We start from the raw sequence: 24,203 nt of genomic DNA, 5'->3' as shown, positions 1-24,203 counted from the left end.
TGGACTAGGCTAGATTTGCTGCAGGGAGCCAGGAGAGACAGGGCCAGACTCGGATTCCTAGGCCTCTGGCCCCACAGAGTTAGGGGCCTGGGCCCGGCTGGCTCGGGGGGGGCGTCGCCCCCCCCCGCAGAGACCTGGGGGCCCGGCTGGCTCGGGGGGGGGTCGTGCAGAGACCTGGGGTCCGGCTGGCTCGGGGGGGGGGGTCGTGCAGAGACCTGGGGGCCCGGCTGGCTCGGGGGGGGGGGGTCGTGCAGAGACCTGGGGGCCCGGCTGGCTCGGGGGGGTCGCCCCCCCCCACAGAGACCTGGGGGCCCGGCTGGCTCGGGGGGGGGTCGTGCAGAGACCTGGGGGCCCGGGCCCGGTCCAGGGGCGCCGCTGGCTGCAGCCGGGGCAGAGCTCGGACCGGGGGCAGCGCGGCCGGCAGCGCGGAGGAGGCTCAGGCTGGCCGGGGAGGGGCAATGAACGAAGCCGCCGCCCCCGGGACCAGCCTGGCCCTGCCCTGCCCCGCCCCCCTTCTTACCCCCGGCGGGGGCCGAACCGCTCCCTCTGACAGCGGAGCCCCGCCTCCTCTTGCTCTCCACTTCCGGATCCGGCGCCTCCGCCCCCAGCGTCACAGGCGAGGCGGCTTCCAGCGCCGGAAGATGACGTCACATAGCGGAAGTACTGCCCGCCCCTCCTCCTCACGTGACCGCCCTTCCTGGGGGTGAGATCATCCTTGGCAAGGGCTGGTTCATAGACCCCCCCCCGTGTCATGACGTCAAGGCATTCATGTGACATCATAGGGATGACATAACCCTCTTATGACATCACAGCATCAGTGTCTTCCCCAGCCTTGGGCAACAGCCTTCGTACACCCCCAGCCAGCCACCCCACAGCCCTCCCAGGGGCAGCGTGGCAGGAGCCAGGCCCCAGCTGGGCTGCCCACCCCAGCTCCTCTCTGAGACAGACCAGGGCTGGGTCTGCCCCGCCCGAGGCTGTCCCAGACCCTACCCCCAACCGTCGCACCTGTGGAGCCCCCCCCAGCAGCCAAGGAAGCACCTCTAACACCCCACTCACCCCCCCGGTAACCAGCGAGCTGGGCTCCTGGCTGCCTCTTGCAAATCCAGAAGCAGGCCAAGGAAGCAGGGCAGCACTGAAGGCCGTCAATAAGGCCAGCTTCCCAAAGCACTTGTGACCACAGTCTAAGAAGTTATCCTCATGCTCCCTTTTTGAGATGGGGAAATAAGTAGCTTGCCCAGTATCATACCACTTAATGAACCCAGGTCAGTGCCTTTAAAGCACACCCATGTGCTAATTCATTTTTTCATTTGTTCTGTAAATCTTCACCCACCTTTACAAAGGAGAAAAGTATTATTCCCACTTTACAGATAGGGAAACTGAGGCCCAGGGAGGGGAAGTAACATGCCCAATATCAACTCCCAGGCTGGAGGTATGCCCAATGCTCCAGCTTAACAGCCTGGTGGCTGCTCCTCTACCACGTGGGACTCCTCTCTCCAGAACTGCACACGCCCCTCAGTGGCGGTAAGCAGGCCAGGCTTGCTGGGGTGGAAGGACAGGGACTGGACCACACCTCTGCCAACGGGCAGGCTCAGCATCAGGGAGCCCTGCGGGGGGAGGAAAGACCCCCAGTGAGAATGACACGGGCGGCTAGGAAAGGAGGGGCCTGACCCCCACGGCAAGGAGTGGGGCCTCTGCCCACTGCAGGCTAGACTTGCCCTGCACAGCCCCCCCTCACCTCAACCAGGTCCCAGAAATACACCTTCCCGTCCTCCGAGCAGCTGGCCACGTGTGTGTCCTTCTCGCTCAGGCAGCAATCCAGCTTGTAGGCTGTGTTCTTGTGGCCGGTGTATCTAGAGCAGAATAGACCAGACAGGGTCTGCATGGGGGAGAACGGGGAACCCCTCCTGCTGTACCCCAGCCGGATTACACCACTGGGCTGTGCCCCAGGCTGGCCCGAAGCCACCTTTCCTTGTGTACAGGGCCCTCGTGCAGCGAGCGGCCCCTCCTGAGAGACCAGTGGCCCTGGATTTCAGTGAGGCAGGTGCCTAAATATCTTTGAGGGGCTGGGCCTGAGGGGTTAGGCTAGGGGGCTGCAGCGGCTGGAGGGGAGCTCAGAGTCAGTCGCTGACCTCCAGAGCAGGCGGTGTCTGTCTGAGACCCGAGACTCAGGGAGGGGCTGCCCCAGAGAGAGCGAGCATGAGACTCTGGTGCAACAAAGGTCCAGGGACTGGCTGAGCCCCCGTATTAAGCCCCAGCTCTGCGACGGGGGTGTGTGTGTCTCCCCAACAATGACTGCTCCTGGCCAGAAAGCGAGGGGGTCACGTACTCTCCCAGCAGCTCCCCGGTGTCCTTGTCCAGCAGACGCAGGGTGGAGTCCAGGCTGGCAGCCAGCGTGCACTGCCCGTCCTTGCTGAAACACACGCTGGTGACAGGACCTGCAAGGACAAAGCAGCAGATGCTGGAGGTGATGGAAACCAGGAGTTGGCACAGAGTGGGGCGCTGCATAAAAGCTGAGCCAACCTGCCCTCTGTCCTGGGGCTGGATCAGAGCCAGCGCCCCATTCCCTCTGGGCCAGCCAGCCCCCTGCCCTCAGGAAGCATCAGAGCCAGTGCTGCATTTCCCCCACCTCTCCAGCCAGCCAGCCAGCCCCCTGCCCTCGGGTTGCATCAGAGCCAGTGCCCCATTCCCCCGAGGCCAGCCAGCCTCCCCTAGGGCTGGATCGGAACCAGCGCCCCTAACGGGGAAGGTCCCTGTGTCACATTCCCTGACAGCCTGTTTCCCATGTTGGAGCAGCATTGGAACTGGTGCCCCCTAGAGGCCATTCCCTACCCCTTAATCAGTCAGAGAAGAATGAGGGGGGATTTGACAGCTGCTTTCAACTACCTGAAAGGGGGTTCCAAGTGGATGGATCTAGACTGTTCTCAATGGTAGCAGATGACAGAACGAGGAGTAATGGTCTCAAGTTGCAGTGGGGGAGGTTTAGGTTGGATATTAGGAAAAACTTTTTCACGAGGACGGTGGTGAAACACTGGAATGCGTTACCTAGGGAGGTGGTGGAATCTCCTTCCTTAGATATTTTTAAGGTCAGGCTTGACAAAGCCCTGGCTGGGATGATTTAGTTGGGGATTGGTCCTGCTTTGAGCAGGGGGTTGGACTAGATGACCTCCTGAGGTCCCTTCCAACCCTGATATTCTATGATTCTATGATTTTATGAAGTCCTGGTGGGATGTCTCCTACAAGCAGGACTGAACCCAGGGACGTTCTCTGGCCTGTGCTATGGAGGCAGTCAGCCCAGAAGATCGCCACGCCCCCTTCTGGCCTTGGCTCCGTGGCTAGGGCTCCTGGCGGTAGCTGTTTTCTCTCACTTACTTCCAACGTAATCCGAGTACAGCTCCCCTGCGCGCAGGTCGTAGCGCCGGACGCGGCCATCCACGGAGCTGGGGAGACAACGGGGGAGGGGTTACAGGGCAAGTACAGAGGATGGGATGCCCAGTCCTCCAACACACACACTGCCCAGGCCCAGCTGGGGTGCTCCCAGGGCAGCTCCTGGGAATATAACTGGAGAAGGGGGGAGTCAAGCCCCTGAATCAGCTCCATTCCCGAATATGGCAACCCACAAGGGTCAAACGTGAGACAGCACATCCCTGGTGGGGGAGATTTCCTGCCTCTCCCTACCCTGATGAAGGTTGTTTGGTCTGGGTCCTGGGAGCTCTGGCTCTTCTAACTCACACTTGGGTCTACGGCCCCCTCCCTGACGCAGCTCCCCTCACCCAGAGAGGATCTCGTAATCCGACACTTTCAGGCTGGACACCCCGTCCTTGGCTTCGTCCAGGATCTGGATTGGGTCGGGTCTGCGTGAGCGGCAGTCCCAGCAGCGGACGCTGGAATCAATTGAGCCTAGGAGAGAGCACAGAGCAGATTCGGAGTAACAGCCTGGCCGGATCTAGCCCTGCCAGTCCACGGAGTTCCTGAAGGACTCGCAATGAGTCAGCTGGGGATTCAGAGCCGGTCTGCTTACCCGACAGGATCACGGTGGCCTCCTCGTTGAACTGCACGCAGTTCACCTTCTGTGGATGGAGAGACAGGTCAGGAAGGACAACCGGGGCCAAGTTCAGCACACGGTGCGTGGCCCTCGAGTGCTCTCCCTGCAGTCGCTGGGCCATCCGCCGAGCAATCACCCCAGCTCCTTAGCATCTCCCCCAAGCCACACTGATCCCCTCAGCCCCTCCTGAACCTGACTGCAGCTTCCCCACAGGCCCCACATCTCCCCTCCCAACGCTCCCTACAAGCAACTCAATGTAACCCTGAGCTGCTTCACCATGCTAAAACCCTCCCCCCTTGCCCACACTTAGTTGCTGCACCTGTCTATGCGCTCCCTAGGCAGCACCACCTCGATTCAGTCCCCACCCTGGTAGCACGCACAAAGGGTTACGGTCGCCATCTGTCACACCCACTGGCTGAGAGCAAGGGAGCCTCCCTGGCCTGATGTAATACGAAATGGGGCAGCCAGCTACACCTGTAGGGACAGAGTAGCTGGGCCTCCCCTGGCGCCTCCCCACACCCAACCAAGTCATTCCCCACATGTACAGGCCAGCTGACATCAGCCTGCAACACCCCCCAACCCGGGCAGCACTGCAGTAACCAAATGGGCCTCACCCCTGCGTGACCTCTGAACTTGCGGATCACCTGCCCACTGGCTACGTCCCACAGGACGACTGTTTTGTCGGCCCCGCAGGAGCAGAGCTGGCTGTTGTCGAAAGAGCTGTGGGGGAAGCAGAGAGACAAGGTTAGGTTTTATCATGGGGATCCGACACCTCAGGGGGAGGTTACAGACGTGCATCTATGAGGCTTTGCATCCCTTTGGCATGTTGGGGTTGCTGTCACCGTTTTACAGATTGGTGGAAACTGAGGCACAAGGTGGGGATGTGCCACACTGCAAACCCGGAGTCCTGACGCCCAACAGTGTCCCTCCTACGCAACCCACTGAAAACCACTCCCTCCCAGAGGTGGGGATGGAACCCCGGAGTCCTCACTCCGCTATTACCCTTCCCCACCTCCTCCAACCACTTGCATGCTAAACATTCTAAAGTGGTATGATCCTGAAGTGCCTTGGGTTACGAGTCAAGTGGAGTCCATCCCCTGCCCTTACCCAGCCGCGTCCAACACTTCGTAGCCATGGCCGCTGTAGGTCTTCAGGAGGGTCCCCTTGTGGGGGTTCCACAGCTTCAGGGACTTGTCGCTTCCGCAGGTGAGACAGTAATTTCCGTCCACTGCAGGAGACGGGATGGAGAATGATGCAAAGGGACAGCATAGCCCACACAGGCACCAGCCGCACATCCAGCATTTCCACCCACAGCGGTGCTTTTCTCCCTGCTGTCCTCTTGCTCTGCATGGCTCCCTGCTAGTCCCATGCATGCTCTCCCAGCTGCCCCCTCCAAGCCAACCCCCAAAATGATGGAAGAAACTAAGGGCAGATCTCCACTAAGACACATCCTCATTCCCACCAGGACACAACAATAAGCAACACATTAACAGTCTGAACTCTTTGACATCTGCTGGCATCAACAGGCCTCTAAACGCCCCGCACGGGTCTGACTTTGCTGCTCTAACCACTAGACCTCACTCCCCTCCCAGAGCTGAGAACAGAATCCAGGAGTGCTGGCCCTCATTTCAACCCACTAGACCCCACTGACTCACTTCACAGGGCCCGTGAGGACACACTCACCATTAAACCTCACTGCCCTGACCGCTCCCTGTTTGCACTCCAGATTCTGCACCAGCTTCTTTGGCAGCTCTGGCTTCTTGGGCTTCGGTTCAGGAAACGCCATGATGGGACCCAAGCGGCCTGTACCTATGGTGGCTAAATCTGGGAGATCTGGACTCTGTAAGCATGGGGGTGGGGGGACAAGATACAATAGGGGTCAGCTGGGGCAGGTTACAAATCTCTCACCACACTCCAGCTTTACGGATGTCTCCCTGGGGGCCGGAGACACTCGCTCACAAGCTCGGGGAAGCGGTTGGTGCCGCCCTGGCTAAGGAAACAACAGGAAAGTGATTTGGTGCCTGTTGCTGCCACAGGAGGCAGGGAAAGGGAAAATCCAACCCCCGCTAGATCTAGGCCGTGGCTGGGTTCCATGTGCGGTCGGGGACACAGAGGTCATCCTATTAAGACCCAGGGAGCCTTATGGAGCTGCAGACATTTGGAGCCATCCCCTACAGAGCTGTGTGCAGCGCCCTTCAACCCAGCTCTTGCAGAGACCCCCGTGGCCTCCCCAGCCTTGCGCCTATAGAGCCCCCTACAGCCCCCAGTTCCTTAGTCTCCTTCCAACCCCCGTAGCCTCCCCAGCCTATTAAGGCTCAATCATCCCCCTATACGGTCCCGAGCCCCCAGAGCCCTCCCCAGCCCATCAGTCTCACTCACCCCCCAGCCCCAGGCCCCCCCTTTGCTTCCTCTCCCCCACGCAGTACCGGGGAGAGGGGCCTCTGTGTCCGCGTCCCATTCCCGTCCCCTGGCCCCGCAGGTTCCGGCTTCCTTGGTTCCGCCCCGCTTGGCCCCACCTGCTCGGAGCGGGACCCGCCGCGGGGTGCAGGACTCGTTGTCGGCCCCGCCTCGTCCCCCGCCCGCCGTGGGGCCAGGCTCGGGGACAGGCTCGCCCCGGCCAGGCGCGGGGGGCGGGGGCTGTCCCGGAACCATTGCTGCGGGCCGCGGGGTGTTTCACCGATCCGCGCCCCCCGGGAGCAAATGTCCGGCAACAGCATGAGCGACCCCCGGCGGCCCAACAAGGTGCTGAGGTGAGCGGGGCGGGCCGGGCCGGGGGGTGCGGGTCAGGGGGTCTCAAACGGGGGGTTATTACACGGGGGTCGCGAGCTGTCAGCCCCCCCCCCCCCCCCGCTGGGCCTCCAGCATTTATAACGGGGTTCAACAGATACACGGTGTTTCCAGCGCGGGGGTCGCACTCCGAGGCTTGCTCCGTGACAGGGGGTCACCAGGACAGAGGTGTGAGAACCCCTGAGCCTGGCAGCCCTGGGGCCCCGTCGTGAGGCCACGGCGCTGCCCCATAGGGAAGGCTGGAGCGTGCCCCCGAGGGACGAGCGGCCAGCGAGCTCCACATGGCAGCCCCTTGACAGCCAAAGCCTTGGGGCAGGGCAAATTCTCCTGTTAAATGGGAAGGGGTGATCGCCGCGGGGTCTGTGTCCGGTGGGGTTGGCCAGCGGGACCCTGAGGGGCGGGTGATCGCCGCAGGGTCTGTGTCCAGTGGGGTTGCCCAGCGGGACCCCGAGGGGCGGGTGATCGCCGCAGGGTCTGTGTCCAGTGGGGTTGGCCAGCGGGACCCCGAGGGGCGGGTGATCGCTGCGGGGTCTGTGTCCGGTGGGGTTGCCCAGCAGGATCCCGAGGGGTGGGTGATCGCCACAGGGTCTGTGTCCAGTGGGGTTGCCCAGCGGGACCCCGAGGGGCGGGTGATCGCTGCGGGGCCTGTGTCCGGTGGGGTTGGCCAGCGGGACCCTGAGGGGCGGGTGATCGCCGTGGGGTCTGTGTCCAGTGGTTTGGCCAGCGGGACCCCGAGGGGTGGGTGGCAGGAATCTGGCCAGTTGTCAGAGGGTTATGGCAGAGAGCAGGGAAGTGGAGATACTGGCATCTCTCACCCCAGGTTATTCTTGTTCCCAAGACACCACCACCCCCTTCACCAATCACAACCAACCGGAAACCTGCCACCTCATTTCCCATGAACTGACCTCAGTTGGGACTGACTTTAGGTCCCTCTCTACCTGCATTAAACCTGGTTAATGGAGGTGAAAGGCTCCACATCTCATTCCCTGATTGTACTAAGCTGCTCAGGCCTGGGGGTGGATATGAACCACTGCTCTAGATGAGAAAACCCCCATGTCTGATTCCTTATCCCCATCCTGAGCCACCCAGTCTGCTTAAGCTAGGGCTGGCCTGATACCAGTGAACTGGAGATGAAAGGCCTCTTATCCCATTCCACACCCCTGCAGATCCCTGTTTATCTTCACGTTACCTATGGAGAAGAGAGCGAATAGTTTCCAAGCGTGAGTTAACACTCCCTCCTCTCTCTCCTAACATGCCATTTCACGCTTGCTTTGTAGGTACAAGCCTCCGTCTACAGAGAACAACCCCACGCTGGAAGATCCCACTCCAGATTACATGAACCTGCTGGGGATGATTTTCAGCATGTGCGGCTTAATGCTTAAGGTGCGCAGGAAAGGCATGAACATTAGCTCTTGCATAGATAAGATGCCTTCTAGGGTGACGCAAACATGAGATGCCTGCTCTTTATTATAAAGGACATCTGGGCAGCTGGGCGTTGTAGCACTCCATAGCCTCACCGTGCCTGTTCCCTTCACCAACTGGCTGCTCTTTCACAGAATCCTAGAAATGCTGGGCAAGGAGGGACCTCAGGAGATCACCTAGTGTCTATCTGAATTGCAAAGAAAATCCCACGGCACCGAGTCTCAGAACCAGATCAGTTGGCTCAGCCGCAGGGCTAAGAATAGGAGTGCAGACGTTCCCGCTCAGGTGGGAGCCTGGGCTCCAAGACCCTCCCGCTTTGTGCATGTCCCCCCAGCCCTCTGAGGCAGGATTAAGTATGCCAAGACCGTCCCTGACAAATGTTTGTCTAACCTGTTCTTAAAAACCTCCAGTGACAGGGATTTCAGAGCCTATGTTAAATGATTTGGGGGATGGATGAGGGGGAGACCTAGAGTGGTGCTTTGGTGCTAGAGGGCTGGTCTGTTGAAGGTGCCATCGTTTGAATGAGATCTAAAACTGAGCTCTCGTTCGTTCTTGGATATTAAATTCCATGGCATCTTTTCCTAAAAGCTGAGCTGTGAACCCATGTCCTGACCAATTCCCAATTCTGGAACCTACAGTCTGTTTCCTTAAATACCTACACTGCAGTTCCAGTTGGATGAAAAATTCTTCATCTGTCAAAAAACTGGAACAGTGTTTGATGTTAAGTGACTGCTGCCTTCCACTGTAGAGGTGGCTCCATTTCGGGGTGGGTGAGCAATCCTCGTATGCATGGTTGAGAAAGCAAGTACTTTGGAATCCCTGGGAATTGTTCACCAACATGCTAATGCTGTATAAGACCCAGACATGATGGTGGATATTGAAATAATAAAAAAACCTCATGGTTGGTTGTTTTTTAAAATGATTGATTTTCTTCCTCTGGATTCAGGTTGTCTATCTCTGCGGTGGTGATGTCCTATCTCCAGAATCCCCAACCCATGTCCCCGCCTTGGTGAAGAGATTACAGTTCATTGCACAACTCCTTGCAAATCCCAGAGAGACGCTGTCGGCAGAGAGGAAGGATTCACACGCTAGAACCATCTGTTTGTACAAGCAGTGTGTTGTAACACTTGGCTATCAAAATAAATGGGTTGTTGCTGTAGGAGCTTTGGTTTAAAAAAACAATCTGTGCGCATGTAGGATGGTGCCTTTCATCTCTTTGTCATCGGTTTCATAGGGGCTGAAAGTACTTACCATCGAACTGATATTTTGTGGGTCTCAGTCCAGTTTCCGAGGGTCCCCATTGTAAAAATAATTCACCATGACTGGCACTAACTGACTTGTTGACAGTACAGAGGCCAAGTGTTGACTCGGCCATAGAGATTGCTCTCTGCTGGGTGGGGTCCTCGCCCACTGGGAGGATGGCATAAGGGGGAAGCTTAAGCTGGCTCCTGGCCACGTTGCATCTACTCTGTGGACAGAGGACTTAAGTCTCAGAGGTTTGTTCTGTTGGCACCTTTTCACCAGACCTAGATCAATACACACTTTCACTTCAAACCGGCAGGATGCTGCAGGCTATAGTTGGCCCCCAAGGCCAGCAGCGAAAGGCTGGGGGTTTGAGCCTGGAAAGTAGTTATTAGGAAGCACTCGCACCGTTTCACAGAGAAGGGCTGAGGCTTCAGATTCAGCAGGCATGTGGACGGAGGGGTGGGGTGGTGTAAACCTTGCCCCAGCCCTCAAGGGTCCTGGTGACAGCGTAAAGCACAGCTGGCTCCCATCCCCACACAAAGCGGCCAGCCTCAGCTCCCTGGGAGATTCACTCCAGGCCACAGTGCCCACCACTGGGGGAGCCCCACACTCATTGGCTCTTAGGAGGCATCCCCTAGAGCAGGGGTCTCAAAGTCGTGGCCTGCGGGCCATCTGTGGACCGCGAACCTCCCCAATGTGGCCTGCAGGGCTCCAGCAGTTTTGGGGCCGGGTCTCTCCCTTGGCCCCACCTGCCACCCCCCGGAGCTCCCTCCCCAAGCAATTTAAAATGGCCAGGGGCCCTGGCAGTGCAGTGGACCTGAGCGGCGTCTGCCTGCTTGCTACACGTGTCGGCCAGCCCCTCCCTGCGGCCCCGGGGTGGGTTTGTGCCTCCACATGCTGCCCCCGCGGCCTGTGGGAAGTTATGGGACTGGTGCCTGGGGGCAGCAGCACGTGGAGGCCCCCCGAGCCCGCCCCACCTTCGAGCCCCAGGTAAGCGCCGCCCCCACCCCCCTTCCTGCCCCCAAACTCCCTCCCAGAGCCTGCACCCTAGACCCCTTTCCCCCCCCAAACTCCCTCCCAGAGCCTTAGTCAGGTGGCGGGCAGGTTCTGGGTGGCATGAGTAACATTATTGGCCCGTTGGGAGGATTTGAGGACTGGCTCTTGGGTCAATTGAGTTTGAGATCCCTGCCCTAGAGACTGGCCCCCTGGGACGGGGTCGCCCCAGCTCTCCCCACTCCCTGCCCTCAGGCCTGCTGTCAATGGGGGAATCAGTTTTGGGAGGGGGCTAGATGGAGGTGGGTGGGGTGGGATTTGTTGGGAGCTAGGAGAGGTGTCCACGGGCAGGGGGCAAAGGTGGGGGGGTTGTGAGCTGGGGGGAGCATGGGAATGTCGGGGGGGGGGCTTGTGGCAGTGCCTGGTGTGGGAACTGGGGGGAGCATCAGGGGAAGATGGGAAAGTCAGGAGGAGGTGCTGGAACGTTGCGGGGGGGCGTGGAGGCTCCTGGCCTCTTTCAGCTCTGCTGACACGGGGCCGCCCCGGCTGGCACCGACCTGCGCCAGGCCCTTACATAAAGCTTACCCTGGGCTCACTCTGCCCAGAGTTGGTTTCCCCCTCAGCGAGATGGTGCTTTATGGTGGCAACCTGGCTGGGGTTGTGGGGTGGGGGCTGGAAGTCAGGACACCTGGGTTCTGTTGCCAGCTCTGGGAGGACAGCAGGCTCCAGTGGTTAGAGCAAGGGGGTGGGAATCACGAACTCGCACTCCAGGACCTCCCCAAGACAGGGATAGAACCAGGGAGTCCTGGTTCCCAGCACTCCCCTGCTCTAGCCACTAGACACTTCTACCCTTCCAGGGAGGGTGCTGGGAACCAGGACTCCTGGGTTTTGTCCCCATCTCTGGGAAGCCCCGCAGGATAAGGTCCTGACTCTCACTTCCCTCCTAGATCTGGGAACAGAACCCAGGAGTCCTGACTCCCAGTGCTCCCTGCTCTAACCACTAGCCCTGACCCCCCTCACCCTGCTGTTTGGCTTTGCTCAGCTGCCTTCTCTCCCGCTCTAGGTCTCCCAGGCAGCCAGTGAGCTGCTGCAGTACTGCCGGACCCAGAGCGACCCGCTGCTGACCCGTGTCCCTGCCTCTGCCAACCCCTTCAGAGACAAGAAAACCTGCAGCATCCTGTGAGGACCCTGGACCTCCAGCCCGATGCAGACACCAGGGAGCAGCCTCTGAAGAGGGGAGCAGGCTCGGAGGGGGCATGACGGGGTTCCTGCTGTGTCCCACCCTATCACCCTGCTCCCCTCCCCACATCCAGGTCAGCGCAGCCTCTGTGTGCAGAGAGCAGAAGACTGTCTGACCCCTGGGGCCCGATCCTTCCTGGTGTAAATCAGGTGAGAGGAGGAGCAGGGAGTTGGGGAAAAAGCATGGCCCTGCTGTAGCCGGGGGAGCTTTACCATCGCTTTCAACGCAGCCAGGCTCTCCCCCAGGTACAGCAATCCCCTCGTCAGTTACAGCCTCTGCACACAGCATGGGGAAGGGGAGCCAGGCCAGGCCTGACTGCAGGGCAGGGCAGGCCAGCCCCAGGGACAAGCTGGCCTAGCAGCCCTGCTGCCCTTGGGGTCCCCATTCACTCCATCCCCCTGGGGCTGGGGGGGCAGACTGGCCACTGGACAAGCTGACCCCACTCTACTAAGCTGCCTCATCCCTGGCTGGAGGAACTCGCGTTGGGGGTGAGCACAAGGGGGAGGAACTAAGACCCAGTGGGTCATTCCGTTCTCAGCCCCCCTCCCTGGGGAGATGGATGCCCAACTCCGCCACCAACTCCGTGTGTGACCCTGGGCAACTCACTTCCACTCCCCCGTGCCTCAGTTTCCTCATCTTCCCAGGAGGGGGACTGGGAAGCACTGGGTTACTACGGTGATAAGGGCCTGGTAGGCAGACAGCTACAGCCTGCCCTTCCAGGGAGCCCAGTCAGCGATGGCAGCCGATTCTGTTGGGTACTGGGCCCGGCCGTGCCAGCTCATTGCACACAGGCAGTAAGGCCCCTAGATCCCCCCTGACCTGGACTGGATCAGACCCAGGAACCTCAAATTGCGTTTTGTCCATTTTGACAGTGAGCTCTTCGAAGCCAGGACCGTCTCACTTTGTGTTTGTGCAACCCCTGGGGCCCTGATCATGGCTGATGCTCTCAAAATACCCCTCCTAATAAAGCATCTGCAGCCCAGTTCCCCCCAGTGCCAAGTGCTTCACTTAGCTTACAGATTGAAGCTAGCCTGGGTCCTTTCGTCTCCTACTTGGCTGGTGCGGGGAGGAAGCCACTGTGCCTGGATTTTCAAGGCTACAGGGATTGAATTTAAAACTAAACACGTGATTTCACTGGGAAGGGGATAAAAATCCACTGACATCTCTAATCAGATCCTGTCTGGCAGAATAGTTTAATCAACAACATTAGAACGTGCGTCTCAACTGAGTCCCTGTAAGTTACACATCATCTCTGGACTCTGTTTCGATCTGGTCAGCCCTTGCGTCTGTTTTCCTCAACCTTTAGCAGGCTGTGTGGAGCTGGGTTGGATGGTTACTGGTTCTGACCCCTTACGGCCGTCCCCTCCCGCGCTGTGACCTGAGAGATTTTGGGAACCGGCCTCAAAGGAGCAGCAGCAAGAGCCCTGCACCGTGGAAAAGCAGGTGGGAGGTAGACAGATAAGTAGCACAGGCCGCCTGGCAGTCAGGCCAGGATTGTGATAACGAAGGAGCCCAGAGGGTGGAAAAGGGGACAGCGGTGGAAGAATGTGAGCCAGAGAGAGCTAAGTCAGTGCGTCTAGCAGGGAAAGGCTGGCCAGGCTCCGATCCCTCTGGAAACTCAGGCATGGAAATCGCTCTGGGAACGACAGCGCCAGGGCGAGCTCAGGCTCAGCTCAGCTTTGACCTCCCAGCTCCTCGGGCCTCTTTCAAAGAACAACGAACAAAGAAATGCTGAAACTCTGGCCCCTCCCCTGGGCGGAAACACGGTCCCCGGGTGCAGCACCTCCCTCTGGGGCCGCAGCTGCAAGACGTGGCTCTGCGGATCCAGGCCTCCCATCAGGCATCGAGCCTCCAGATTTCCAAGGACAGGCCCCCGGAGGCAGCTACTACAATGTTGCCTTCTGCGCTGACCTGCGGGGGAAGCCGGGAACGGAGGGGTGGGTGTAAACAGGCGCGACAGGAACCGGGGACTGAGGCCGTTTCAAGCCGAGAGGCCAGGGGACCAGCTCCAGGGTTCCTGCTAAATACACCCTGCCCCCGCCCCGAGTTCAGCCACAAGGACAAAGCATCCAGCATTCAGCACGGCCTCAGATTCACTCCTCGGGGCAGCACGGTCTCTCCCCTGTGCGCAAGGGAGTGCCCCCTCTGGCTGATCTGAGTGGTGGCCCGCCCTGGCCAAAGGAAGAGAGCCGAGGAGAGAGAGAGGATTCCACATGCACATTCCCCCACAACAGACAAGCTGGCTGGGAGGGCAGAAAGCTCAGGCACCCTCGTCCCCCAGTTCGGAGTCCGAGCGCCCCTCCTTACCCCATTCAGCACGTTGTTGTGCGTCTGTGAACAGATAGTGCGAGGCGGGTCCGTCGGAACGTGTATCTGGAAAGAGAAAACTCATGGGGGAGGTTGCCCAGGGCCGGGTGAATCCATGGGGAGGAATGGGGGGAGCCCCTCTCTGTGCTATTTTTAGGAGGGCCCACTGGTTCTTTGCTCATCAGCACTAGGGGGCTGCATTGATGCAGCTACCCTGGGACTGGCTACGGGTGGCCAGAAGTGGGGTAGGCAGATCCCAGGCCCAGACGAGGCTGCTACTGACTTGGAATCGGAAATGCCTTATTTGCACAATCCTTGCTGTTCGCATGATAGAGAAGCATGTTCAGGGGATGAAGCTGAGTGTGCAGAGGGCTCTTCCAAAGGCCAAGACACAATCCTCAGAACCCTCCAGCAAGCAGGAATTACCTCTCTTCCCCCAGGTGGGGAAACTGAGGCACAGACAAGGAAAGTGGCTTGCAGCCAAAGTCGCAGAGCTGGGGTTAGGACTCGGGTGTTTCTGGCTCCCAGCCTCTATGAGCAAATCGTGGGGAGTGGGGTGGGGGTAGGATTGCTAGGGAAGCATGGACCTTACCCGCAGGGTCTTGTCAGTGGAGGTCGTGTACAGAGTACCCAGGGAGTGCCAGACCCCAGTGATCTGGGACCGGTGACCCACGTCAAAGTACTGTGGGGAGGAAAGACAGTAAGCCCTCTGCATACCTCCAGCTGGGGCTCACCATAGGGGGGAAAGCCAAGGCACCTCTCTGTTCCTCGCCCATGTGGGTCCCATTCATCTCTCTGTTCCTAACCCATCACCTTCATGCTGGGGACTCTCACGCATATGCATCCAAGCCTGACCAGTGGTTCCCACTCCAAGGTGCTTCGGAGGGCCCAGTCTAGGGTGTCGCAGGTCAGATCACACCAGGACCCCATGGAAATCTAGGTATTTTCGGTATTCATCTGGCCCCACCAGTAGCAAGTAGCAAATGGGTCATTGAGAGCCATCTCCTCTGCCCTCCAGGGAGGGATGTTCCCTCCAGGGCATGGGGAATCGAGACCCATCCAGCATGGGGTTCACGGAGGAGAGCCCTCAAGTGAAACTGACAGTGGCTGAGTTCACAGCCCCAAGCTGCAGGCAGGTAAACAAGCAGCAGCCCTGGTGTTAATCCTCTGGGGTGAAATCCTGGCCCGGCAGGACCTGGATTTCACCCTGGGGTAAAAGGGGGCGGGGGGGAAAACAGACATAATGCTTAGCAAGCCTCCATCCCTCTGTCCAGCCCCAGATCAGAGGAGGCCTGCATACCCGGAGGTGCTGGAAGCCGCCTCCTCTGTTTTCAAAGACGTAGAGTCGTCCCTGGTTGTCCCCGGCCCACAGCTGCGTCCCCTGGTAGGACATGGAGAGCAGGTAGGATTCCAGCTGGGGAAGGAAAGGAGCAAAGAGAGGATGGCACAGCTCTGGGGGTGGATCGGTGTATGGGGGGGGAGCGGATCACACAACACTCTCTGCCTATTCTAAAGGAGTTCCTTGACATTGGACTGCATCAGGCTGCCTGTTTCCGAGCAGGACATCACATGTCACAGACAACAGAGGCCTGATGAGTGGAACAGGAGAAAGAGGCTCAGGTTTCAGGGGGACCTAGAATGGGGGGGACCCGCAAGCCACAGAGGTTCAGCCTGGGACACCAGCCCTGCAACGTGTTTAATACCAGTCTGTTTCTTACAGTGCAGCCTCCCTCATTGCTGGTGAATGAGCAGAATGCCTGGTTAATCTGGCAGGAGGAGCTAGAAGTGCTTCCGCGCCATTAAGCACCACAACCCTTCCTCTACGAAGGAGGCATGTGTTACCCCACTGTACATCTAGGGAAACCGAGGCACAGCGACTGACTTGCCAGAAGTCAAACAGTACGTCACTGGCAGACATAAGCCCCGACTCCGTGTGTGCTCAGGGAAAAATTAGTGGGTGCTCTGCACCCACTGGCAGCCAAGATCCCCTCCCGCCCCCCCATCCTCCTCCGCCTCCTCCCCTGAGTGCGCTGCATCCCCGCTTCTCTGTCTACCTCCCAGCACTTGCTGCCGCCAAACAGCTGTTTGGCAGTATAGGAAGATCCGGGAGGGAGGGGGGAGGAGCAGGACAGTGGCAGACTCAGGGTAGAAAGCTAAGCCGGGGTGGGGATTTGGGAAAGGGGTCAGAATGGGGGCAGGGCAGGGGTGGAGTCTGGGCGGGCGGGTGGTCGAGCAGCCACCAGCATGAGCAGAAGTCAGCGCCTATGGTGGCAGACTCAGGAGTCCTGACTCCCAGCCCCACCTGCTCTAACCACGAGACCCCACTGCCCTCTCAGAGCTGGGGATAGAACCCAGGAGGCCTGACTCCCTGCACCTCACACCCTCCTTCAGATGCAACCAGTTGGGTCAGGGACTCTCTAAGGATTACATATTCTCCTCCCCCAAAATGTCCTCAGGTAGGGAGCGCCTACAAACTCCCATCTCCCTCCTCTCCGTGGTGATTCCAGGCAACCTCCACTGCCTTCAGCAGGTAGGAGGGAGAATAGTCACCCGCTCTGGCCACCCACCTGCAGCCTCTGGAGGACGCTATTGGCCCGGCGGTCGAAGATGACCAGCGTCCGGTCCTCACTGCCTGAGATGATGAAATGCTCATCGGCCACAAGGGACAGGACGGCGCTGGAGTGGAGCTTGCGGCTCTTCAATGGGGCCTGGGTAGCTGCCAGGAAGGGAACGGCATCAAGATCTTTGCCGGGACAGAGCTCTGCTGGGGAGACTGTGGGTCCTAGCCAGGTGATGCCTGCACGGTGCCCTGGGTCAATTACCCTCCCACGTAGCCCCACTGCATTGGGCCTGCTGGGCTCAGGGGTGCAGGGATGAGCTCAACCAACAGCTGGAGCCTCGATCCAAAAGCGGACACTAACCTCGCGGGTCGTACACCGTCACCTTCTTGTCGTAGGTCCCGGTGACCAGGATGTCGGGCAGGTAGGAGAGACACAGCACGGGAGCTTTCCCACTGGGAGTTGGGGAGACAAGACAGCGAAGGGAGAACAAATATGATCCTTCAGGATGAGCCTCGCAGTCGTCACCCCCCCAGGGCTGGTATGCCCAAGGCCTTTGGTCCCTCTGTGCCGAGCCTCTGGGCGGGATCCTGATGACGTCTGCGCGAGACCCTTCTCCTCTGCTGCTCCTCCCGAAGGTATTTATCAGATCCCCATTACCGTAATATCTGAGCGCCTCGCATCTGGGCTCCTCCCACATTACCGTAATGTCGGAGCACCTCCCAATCTTTAATGCATGTATCCTCACTAACCCCGTTGTGTAGGGCTGTGCAGTCAACCCTACTGTATGTGTGGGGAAATGAGGGCCAGATTTTTACAGGTACCTAGGCACCTAACGCCTCTGGATCTCACTGGGAGTTAGGCACTGAGATCTCTTTAAAAATCTGTCCCTAAGTGACTGGCCCGAGGTTCCACTAGACTCTGTGCTGAATCCTGCTCTCTTGTATGCCAGGCCAGCACCCCAACCATTGCACCCTCCCTCCTCTCCTGCCAAGCAGCAGTCTCCGTTGATCGTCTTTGCTCTCAGATGATCCACCTGCCCCCCGGCTGCATTTTAAGCCCGTGATGTGGTCTTCTAGGGGACAGTCTGTCTGGCAGGGACTGCAGAGAGCAGAGCCAAGTTGTAGTGAGCCACGCACGGAGATGCAAAGGAATGGCTTCTCACCTGACAGTCCCCAGCTTCAGCCCACTTCCCCGGCCTGAGCCCTTGGCCTCCCCCACTTTGGTACTCTGGTCTAGACTCTGCCCAGCAGCACCATCTCCTCCCCTCTCCACCGAGCATGGCTGCCCCGACCCCAGTCTCTAAGGCACTGAAGATTCCACTGGTGGCTGAGACTCTCCAAGGTCTCCCTCTCCAAAGAGGCAGAGGCAGGGAGGCAGCTGGGAGCACCAGCCATGCGGCCGAAGGAGGAGCTGGTGGGAACCAGGCTGGGGTCGCTTCCTGGAGGGCCCGTGGTGCAGGGGGAAGAGGGGAAATGGTACCTGATCTCCCCAAACTGCTGCCCGTTGGCCTCTATGTCCCACAGTTTCACCGTGCTGTCCCAGGAGCCTGAGCACACCTTGTTGTCTCTTGAAGCCAGTGACCACACCCAGCCCTGCAGCGGGAAAGGGAGAGAAAAAGGTTAAAGTTGGAGGCTGCCTTTTCCTGGTGTCTTTCTCCGAAGCCCTTTAGCCCCCCAGACTCCCTGCAATACACAGAGTTAACCCCATTGTACAGACAGGGAAACTGAAGCACAGAGCAGGGACATGAACACAAGAGGTCCCAGTCACTAGACACACTGTCCCGGCTCAATCCAACCCGACAGAAGGGAGGAAGAAAGCTCACATTCAGCACAGGCGTGGGCAAAGAGGGCACAGGGAAGGGGGGACTGGGCCAGGGGACATTTCCTGTCCAGGGGTCTCAGCAGGCCTGGCATCCCCAGAAGAAACCCCCCATCTCACGGCTACTGGCACCAATTAGCTCCCCTCGTCATGGCAACAGCAAGGGCTGGGGGACAGCTCGCTCTCCAGCTGCTTGGGCGTACCCGTGCTGGGGACAGAGTGCCATTGGTGCCTTTCTCCAGCTCAGAGGAAGCCTGGTCAGACTCCTCCCTGCCCCGGGAGATTGAAGGTCAGTTTCCCACCTTGTGCGTCCCGTTGCGCTCCGTGCCCAGTGCTTTCACCAGAACCTTGTCCGGGGACTGGCCCAGCTCCCGCAGATCCCACAGGTTGACGTTCCGATCCCGGGAGCCTGAGACACAGAGAGCCCCACCCTGCAAGAGAAGGAGACAGACTGGCCACGGGTCCTTTGAAATGGGAAAAACTGGTCAGTCATTGGTACAGGAGCAAAGAGATGATGGGATGGTCAGAGGCAGGGACTCAGAGGTTAGAGCAGGGCAAGGCTGGATGTCAGGACTCCTGGGTTCTACTCTTGACTCTGCCAACAATTTGCTACATGACTGCTGGAAAGTCACTTCCCTGGTCGATGTCTCAGTTTACCCCTGTGCACATGATGTGAGCCGTTCAGATACATGTAAAAGTATCACCTACTCTCACCCTACAGAGCTCCTGGAGCCAGAGACCAATGTGCGGAGCCGCCCTAGTTAACAGGGCTCGGAAGATACCACCACCACAACCAACCGTACATGGGAAGAGTCTTCCATGCCTACTCCAGCCAACAGCTGCGTCTCATGATTAGAGATCAGCAGCTGTTAAACCCAGAAATAGAACCCAGGAGTCCTGACTCTGCTTTACCTCACTAGACCTCATACCCTTCCCTCCCACAGCCAGAAGTAGAACCCAGAAGTCCACACTCTCAAGCCCCACCCCACCCCCGCCACCAGACACCAATAGCCAGCAAAGGAGGAAATCGGATCTCACCTGCAAGAGCAGAACGGAGTCGATGGAAGCGAAGTGGCCGTTGGCGAGGGAGAAGTACTCCGTTCTCCTGCCATCACAGGCCCAGTGTCTGAGATGCTCCTCCAGCTCCATGCAGGCAGCCGGCCAGTCGAAGTCCTCTGCGTAGACAGGAAGAGATCGCAAGGATCAGGGTGAGGGGTGTCCGCTCTGGGCATCCCATAGCCTGGGTGGATAGGGAATCTGGGGCTTCCAAAACTGCTGGGAGCTTTGATCCCACAGCCACTCCCCATCTCCTGCACCAGGTCGAGGTGGGGCTGTGTAAAAATCGCTTTCTTCAGGGTAGCGGCTCTCAATCTTTCCAGGCTACTGTAGCCCTTTCAGGAGTCTGATTTGTCTTGCGTACCCCAAAGCTTCACCTCACTTTAAAACTACTTGCTTACACAATCAGACATAAAAATACCAAAGTGTCACAGCCACACTGTTACTGAACAATGGCTTGCTTTCTCATTTTTATCAGAGAATTATAAAATAAATCCATTGGAATGGAAATAGTGTACTTACATTTCAGTGTATAGTCTATAGAGCAGTAGAAACAAGTCATTGTCTGTGTGAAATTTTAGTGTGTACTGACTTCGCTAGTGGTTTTTGTGTCACCTCTTGTAAAACTAGGCAAATCTCTAGCTCCCACTCCCCAGCCCCCACTCCAAGGAAGATCGGGGGAGCTACTGCCATTACAGAGGTGAAGCCAAGGCAAAGCAGGGAGGGGACTTGGCCAGGATCACATAGTGACGTCAGCTGCAAAGCAGGGAACAGAAGTCAGGTGTCCTGATTCCGAGTGCCCCCCTCCACTGTAACCACTAGACTCCCTTCTGGAGCTGGGGATGGAACCCAGGAGTCACGAATCCCAGCCCCCTGCCCTAACAGCTGGGGATAGGACCCTGGAGTTATCGTTACCCTCCTCGCACAGTTCTAACCAGCAGCAACTAACTCTCAAAGTTGTAGAGTTAACAGGGGAACCCCTCTGAGGCTCATGAAATAGCGTCTGGTCCTACAGTAGATCCCTGGCCCACAGTCCCGTGCTCAGCCCTTGTCTCTCCTCCAAGTCCCACCTCCAATGAAGAAAGTCCAATGGAGATCTACCTTCCACCACCGGGTAACACCCACTGATCCTCTTCTGAAGGCGAATCCTCCAGGTCACTGGGTCCTGCACAATATCCCTGAGGGTCCGACAGACCAAGGGCAAGACCTCGAGAACAAACCTGGCTTCCAGGTAAGAGCAGATCTCCAGGATCAGCTCCAGAGGGAGGGCTAACAGCCCAGAGGTCACGTCGTCGCTTGCAGGAGACTTCTTCAGCTCGAGGGGAGACCTGTGCTCCGATGCCTGGGCCCTGGGCCCTACAGACAGTGACTCGGGAGGTGGGCACTGGGCCTTGTGGCTGGGCTGAGCAGAGCTGAGGATGCGGTCGATGTATTCCTGAGCCTGCGTGTCTGGATCAACCTTGTTCTCTGCGTCGGAGTCATTGTCGGAGCCTTGGGGGTCCTCGGAGGAGCTTGGTGCCAGGTCCATGGCTGCAGAAGCAGTAGGGACAGTGAGAGTGGCAAGCGCAGCATAGAAACCAGTAGAGCATATCGTATGTAAGCATAGAGCAGAGCATAACATTGGCCATTCTACCCCATGCAGCCGATACAGCAAGGGACAGGTTCAGTCCACCAGTCCCTTTCATTCTGCCAGCTCATCCGGTAGCTGTATGTGCTCAGGGTTGGAGTTTAAGGCCAGAAGCGATCATTAGATCATCTAGCCTGACCTCCTGTAGATCGCAGGCCATTCAGTGACCCCAGTAACTTGTGTTTAGCTAAAGCATCTTTCAGAAAGACAACCTGACTGGAAGACAAGACAAGATGGAGAATCCACCACTTCCTTCAGAGTCTGTTCTAATGGTTCATTATCTTCCCTCTCAAAAATCAGTGTCTCATTTCTCATTTGCATGTGTCTGGCTTGAATTTCCAGGTGTTCATTCCTGTTCTGCATTTCTCTACTATGGTCCCTCTAGACCCACCATTGCATCCACCTGCTGTACCAGCTCAGACCCACAGCCCTATGTCCTCAGCTTCCCATCCTCTTGTTCTCCAATGTTTCCCAAAATAGGGGAGAAAAGGAGAAGTGAGGACTGACAGACTTCTCAATTGTTCTCCAGAGTCTCAGCTTTCATCATTAATTAATTAAGGTCTTCAGCTGTTGTGGTTGCAAAGAAAACCTTCAACACATGCCCTGACTGAAACAGTGTCTGAGTCTGCAAAGAGCCTGAGCTCATAACCCTGAGATGGGGCTCTTGCCCCAAGTGTGACCTACACAGCAACAGTGCCTGAGTTTGCAGAGAGCCCATTCTCTCAGATGCCCTCTCTGACAAAGTAGGAATTTTCTGTAATATTTGTTTGATTCCTACGTGTACCTCAGGTGCCCTATGTATTTGCCTTCCTACCCAGAGTGGTATGAAAGGGTTATCTGCTGTTTGGGGAAGGATGTGATGGGAAGGACGTGATCTAACTCTCTGGGGTGGGATGAATGGGTCACTAAAGGAGGGCTGAAACTGAGCCATATCTATGGAGAAGCTGGAAAGACAACAGGAACCCCAAAGGCTAAAACAGTCACACCTAGAAACCAAGAAGGAGGAGATCCCCCCTCCCCCAGGATGTGGAGCAAAGGCCCCAGCTGGAGAACGAAGGGGACAGGCGTCAGGGAGAAGGGCTGGCCTCTGGGGAGCCAGAGAAGCTTTCGCTTGGGGCTGACAAGGAGACAGACAGGGATGGATTCGACAGCAGCTTTGCTGATGGGCCCGGCTTGGCCAGGATGGCCCATGGTTTACCTCCGCCTCTGGGCGCTAACCTAAGGGCATTCAGATGCTACAGCCAGGTGACTGACCTGCCTGTGCCGCTGGAGGGGGAGCGCACAGGCCACCCGCAGGAGGCTGGCTGGACTAGGCTAGATTTGCTGCAGGGAGCCAGGAGAGACAGGGCCAGACTCGGATTCCTAGGCCTCTGGCCCCACAGAGTTAGGGCCCTGGGCCCGGCTGGTTCGGGGGGGGGGGGTCGCCCCCCCCCGCAGAGACCTGGGGGCCCGGCTGGCTCGGGGGGGGGGGCCCGGCTGGCTCGGGGGGGGTCGCCCCCCCCCACAGAGACCTGGGGGCCCGGCTGGCTCGGGGGGGGGTCGTGCAGAGACCTGGGGGCCCGGGCCCGGTCCAGGGGCTGGCTGCAGCCGGGGCAGAGCTCGGACCGGGGGCAGCGCGGCCGGCAGCGCGGAGGAGGCTCAGGCTGGCGGGGGAGGGGCAATGAACGAAGCCGCCGCCCCCGGGACCAGCCTGGCCCTGCCCTGCCCCGCCCCCCTTCTTACCCCCGGCGGGGGCCGAACCGCTCCCTCTGACAGCGGAGCCCCGCCTCCTCTTGCTCTCCACTTCCGGATCCGGCGCCTCCGCCCCCAGCGACACAGGCGAGGCGGCTTCCAGCGCCGGAAGATGACGTCACATAGCGGAAGTACTGCCCGCCCCTCCTCCTCACGTGACCGCCCTTCCTGGGAGTGAGATCATCCTCGGCAAGGTCTGGTTCATAGACCCCCCCCGTGTCATGACGTCAAGGCATTCATGTGACATCATAGGGATGACATAACCCTCTTATGACATCACAGCATCAGTGTCTTCCCCAGCCTTGGGCAACAGCCTTTGTACACCCCCAGCCAGCCACCCCACAGCCCTCCCAGGGGCAGCGTGGCAGGAGCCAGGCCCCAGCTGGGCTGCCCACCCCAGCTCCTCTCTGAGACAGACCAGGGCTAGGTCTGCCCCGCCTGAGGCTGTCCCAGACCCTACCCCCAACCGTCGCACCTGTGGAGCCCCCCCCAGCAGCCAAGGAAGCACCTCTAACACCCCACTCACCCCCCCGGTAACCAGCGAGCTGGGCTCCTGGCTGCCTCTTGCAAATCCAGAAGCAGGCCAAGGAAGCAGGGCAGCACTGAAGGCCATTAAGTGCTTTGGGAAGCTGGCCTCATTGTGACCACAGTCTAAAAAGTTATCCTCATGCTCTATTTTTGAGATGGGGAAATAGAAGCATGGAACTTAAGTAAAAAGAAAAGGAGTACGTGTGGCACCTTAGAGACTAACCAATTTATTTGAGCATAAGCTTTCGTGAGCTACAGCTCACTTCATCGGACACATACTGTGGAAAGTGTAGAAGATCTTTTTATATACACACAAAGCATGAAAAAATACCTCCTGCTAATAGCTTATCTAAAAGTGATCACTCTCCTTACAATGTGTATGATAATCAAGTTGGGCCATTTCCAGCACAAATCCAGGGTTTAACAACTCTACGTGCCCTATATTGATGACATCATCATCATCATCTGGATCCATGGAAAAGAAGCCCTTGAGGAATTCCACCATGATTTCAACAATTTCCATCCCACCATCAACCTCAGCCTGGTCCAGTCCACACAAGAGATCCACTTCCTGGACACTACAGTGCTAATAAACGATGGTCACATAAACACCACCCTATACCGGAAACCTACTGACCGCTATTCCTACCTACATGCCTCCAGCTTTCACCCTGACCACACCACACGAACCATCGTCTACAGCCAAGCTCTGCGATACAACCGCATTTGCTCCAATCCCTCTGACAGAGACAAACACCTACAAGATCTCTATCAAGCATTCTTACAACTACAATACCCATCTGCGGAAGTGAAGAAACAGATTGATAGAGCCAGAAGAGTTCCCAG

At 58.2% G+C, this 24,203-nt stretch overlaps 4 protein-coding genes across 10 annotated transcripts in view; 1 reads left to right on the top strand and 3 right to left on the bottom strand.

Moving 5' to 3' along the window:
* DHPS (deoxyhypusine synthase) overlaps positions 1-1,417 on the bottom strand; it is a 28,997-nt gene extending 27,580 nt beyond the window's left edge. For 3 of the 5 annotated variants that reach the window (XR_012665538.1, XM_048832272.2, XM_048832263.2), the window contains exon 1: positions 521-658. The gene's annotated coding sequence lies outside the window, so the exon portion shown is untranslated. The other 2 variants (XM_048832270.2, XM_048832265.2) reach the window with 2 other exon arrangements.
* On the bottom strand, positions 1,268-6,652 carry LOC125627775 (WD repeat domain-containing protein 83). Of its 2 annotated transcripts, none has more exons than XM_048832274.2 (10): positions 6,559-6,652; positions 5,726-5,882; positions 5,150-5,270; positions 4,657-4,762; positions 4,019-4,067; positions 3,771-3,897; positions 3,370-3,437; positions 2,327-2,435; positions 1,736-1,850; positions 1,268-1,604 (listed from the first exon to the last, which is right to left on the bottom strand). In XM_048832274.2, the coding sequence occupies exons 2-10, from the start codon at positions 5,826-5,828 to the stop codon at positions 1,449-1,451; spliced, it is 954 nt and encodes a 317-aa protein (XP_048688231.2). In that variant the 5' UTR covers positions 5,829-5,882; positions 6,559-6,652; the 3' UTR covers positions 1,268-1,448. The 2 variants fall into 2 exon arrangements, with proteins under 2 accessions (XP_048688231.2, XP_048688232.1); XM_048832275.2 differs by lacking the exon at positions 6,559-6,652 and adding an exon at positions 6,422-6,476.
* Positions 5,830-12,711, top strand: LOC125627807 (uncharacterized). Its single transcript, XM_075121787.1, has 5 exons — positions 5,830-5,884; positions 6,522-6,792; positions 8,107-8,212; positions 9,198-9,351; positions 11,553-12,711. Exons 1-5 carry the CDS (start codon positions 5,830-5,832, stop codon positions 11,570-11,572), a joined length of 606 nt encoding a protein of 201 aa, XP_074977888.1. The 3' UTR covers positions 11,573-12,711.
* A 192-nt stretch (positions 12,712-12,903) lies between these two features.
* Positions 12,904-23,134, bottom strand: LOC125627774 (F-box/WD repeat-containing protein 9). 2 transcript variants are annotated; one of them, XM_048832273.2, is made up of 11 exons: positions 22,821-23,134; positions 20,573-21,001; positions 19,454-19,590; positions 18,718-18,846; positions 18,077-18,189; positions 16,958-17,049; positions 16,604-16,752; positions 15,337-15,450; positions 14,629-14,718; positions 14,037-14,102; positions 12,904-13,640 (listed from the first exon to the last, which is right to left on the bottom strand). In XM_048832273.2, exons 2-11 carry the CDS (start codon positions 20,997-20,999, stop codon positions 13,566-13,568), a joined length of 1,392 nt encoding a protein of 463 aa, XP_048688230.1. In that variant the 5' UTR covers positions 21,000-21,001; positions 22,821-23,134; the 3' UTR covers positions 12,904-13,565. The 2 variants fall into 2 exon arrangements, with proteins under 2 accessions (XP_048688230.1, XP_074977517.1); XM_075121416.1 differs by lacking the exon at positions 22,821-23,134 and adding an exon at positions 22,650-22,773.
* Positions 23,135-24,203: the final 1,069 nt, after the last annotated feature.

This window comes from Caretta caretta, chromosome 20 (assembly GCF_965140235.1).
Source record: "Caretta caretta isolate rCarCar2 chromosome 20, rCarCar1.hap1, whole genome shotgun sequence".
In the NCBI taxonomy this organism is placed as follows: domain Eukaryota; kingdom Metazoa; phylum Chordata; order Testudines; family Cheloniidae; genus Caretta; species Caretta caretta.
The sequence above is the reverse complement of the archived record's forward strand: the minus strand, read 5'-3'. Positions and strand labels throughout refer to the sequence as shown.

What these genes read in the sequence shown, in the direction of transcription:
- LOC125627807 (XM_075121787.1), top strand. Translation starts at nt 5,830, where the DNA reads ATGGGACCCAAGCGGCCTGTACCTATGGTGGCTAAATCTGGGAGATCT. An exon ending in ATCTGGGAGATCTGGACTCT is followed by an intron (nt 5,885 to 6,521) that starts GTAAGCATGGGG and finishes CTGGCCCCGCAG; the next exon opens with GTTCCGGCTTCCTTGGTTCC. An exon ending in TGTGCGGCTTAATGCTTAAG is followed by an intron (nt 8,213 to 9,197) that starts GTGCGCAGGAAA and finishes CTCTGGATTCAG; the next exon opens with GTTGTCTATCTCTGCGGTGG.
- LOC125627775 (XM_048832274.2), bottom strand. Translation starts at nt 5,828, where the DNA reads ATGGCGTTTCCTGAACCGAAGCCCAAGAAGCCAGAGCTGCCAAAGAAG. An exon ending in CAGGGCAGTGAGGTTTAATG is followed by an intron (nt 5,271 to 5,725) that starts GTGAGTGTGTCC and finishes CGTCTCCTGCAG; the next exon opens with TGGACGGAAATTACTGTCTC. An exon ending in ACCGGGGAGCTGCTGGGAGA is followed by an intron (nt 1,851 to 2,326) that starts GTACGTGACCCC and finishes ATTCTGCTCTAG; the next exon opens with ATACACCGGCCACAAGAACA.
- LOC125627774 (XM_048832273.2), bottom strand. Translation starts at nt 20,999, where the DNA reads ATGGACCTGGCACCAAGCTCCTCCGAGGACCCCCAAGGCTCCGACAAT. An exon ending in GCGTCCTCCAGAGGCTGCAG is followed by an intron (nt 15,451 to 16,603) that starts GTGGGTGGCCAG and finishes TTCCTTCCCCAG; the next exon opens with CTGGAATCCTACCTGCTCTC. An exon ending in GCGGCTTCCAGCACCTCCGG is followed by an intron (nt 14,719 to 15,336) that starts GTATGCAGGCCT and finishes TCCTCCCCACAG; the next exon opens with TACTTTGACGTGGGTCACCG.